Source organism: Haliaeetus leucocephalus, unplaced genomic scaffold (genome assembly GCF_000737465.1).
Source record: "Haliaeetus leucocephalus isolate CR32 unplaced genomic scaffold, Haliaeetus_leucocephalus-4.0 Scaffold690, whole genome shotgun sequence".
NCBI classification, from domain to species: Eukaryota; Metazoa; Chordata; class Aves; order Accipitriformes; family Accipitridae; genus Haliaeetus; species Haliaeetus leucocephalus.
The window spans coordinates 434-1605 of NW_010973126.1; the positions used below are offsets into that span (position 1 = coordinate 434).

At 69.5% G+C, this 1172-nt stretch overlaps 1 protein-coding gene across 1 annotated transcript; it reads left to right on the forward strand.

The window, feature by feature from the left end:
- Positions 1-267: 267 nt before the first annotated feature.
- LOC104839635 (thyroid hormone receptor alpha-like) lies at positions 268-1163 on the forward strand (the record flags this gene model as incomplete). Its single annotated transcript, XM_010580017.1, has 3 exons — positions 268-502; positions 590-737; positions 952-1163. Coding segments are annotated over 3 exons (595 nt in total), but the record flags the coding sequence as incomplete, so codon positions are not given.
- Positions 1164-1172: the final 9 nt, after the last annotated feature.

Consider the following 1172-nt stretch of genomic DNA (forward strand, 5'->3'; position numbering starts at 1 on the left):
CCACTTTTGTGGGGGGTCCCCCGCGCCCCTTTCCCCCCAGGGGGCGGGTGGGGGGGGGGGGGCGGCGTTGGGGGGCTGGTCCCCGGGCTGCCAGGCTGGGGGATCCCGGACAATAGCGGGGACAGTGGGCCATTGTGTGCCCGGGGAGACGGGGACACCCCCCCGCAGCCGGCTGGGGAGCCAGATAATGGGAGCTTTATTGCTGCGGGGGGCTCGGGCAGCTCCCCCCCAGCTACCCTCCCCAGCTTTTAACCCTTCCCATGTCAGGGCTGCCCGCAGCAGGGCAGGGGGCGGTGGCAGGGCCAGGGGCAGATGCTGCCGCAGGGGGGAAACTGAGGCACGGGTTGGGGGGTCGCGGCGGCGGGGCGCGCCGGGGGTCCCTGACGCGCGGTGCCCCGCAGGGTACATCCCTAGTTACCTGGACAAAGATGAACAGTGCGTGGTGTGCGGGGATAAAGCCACCGGCTACCACTACCGCTGCATCACCTGCGAGGGCTGCAAGGTGAGAGGGCAGGGGGTGGGTGGGCAGGGGGTGGGCAGGGGGGCTGACCGGGGCTCACCCCATCGTATCCCACCCCGCTGTCCCCAGGGCTTTTTCCGTCGGACCATCCAGAAGAACCTGCACCCCACCTACTCCTGCAAGTACGATGGCTGCTGCGTCATCGACAAGATCACCCGCAACCAGTGCCAGCTCTGCCGCTTCAAGAAGTGCATCTCCGTGGGCATGGCCATGGACCGTGAGTGCGGGGGGGGCACCTGCTGGTGTCGTGGGGATGGGTTGGGGTCCCGGCACGGCCGGCGGTGCCGTGGGGCGGGGTGCTTGGTGCAGCTGCAGGAGCGGGTTGGGGTGCCGGGCGTGGGGGGGGGCCACGCTGCAGCTGTGGGGTCGGGATGCACAGCACAATGAGGGGGGGTTTGGGGGGTGCTGGCTGATGGGGGGGCTCCCGGCAGTGGTGCTGGATGACTCGAAGCGGGTAGCGAAGCGGAAGCTGATCGAGGAGAACCGGGAGCGGCGGCGGAAGGAGGAGATGATCAAGTCGCTGCAGCATCGCCCCAACCCCAGCGCGGAGGAGTGGGAGCTGATCCACGTGGTGACGGAGGCCCACCGCAGCACCAACGCCCAGGGCAGCCACTGGAAGCAGAAGCGGAAATTCCTGGTGAGGGCATGGGGC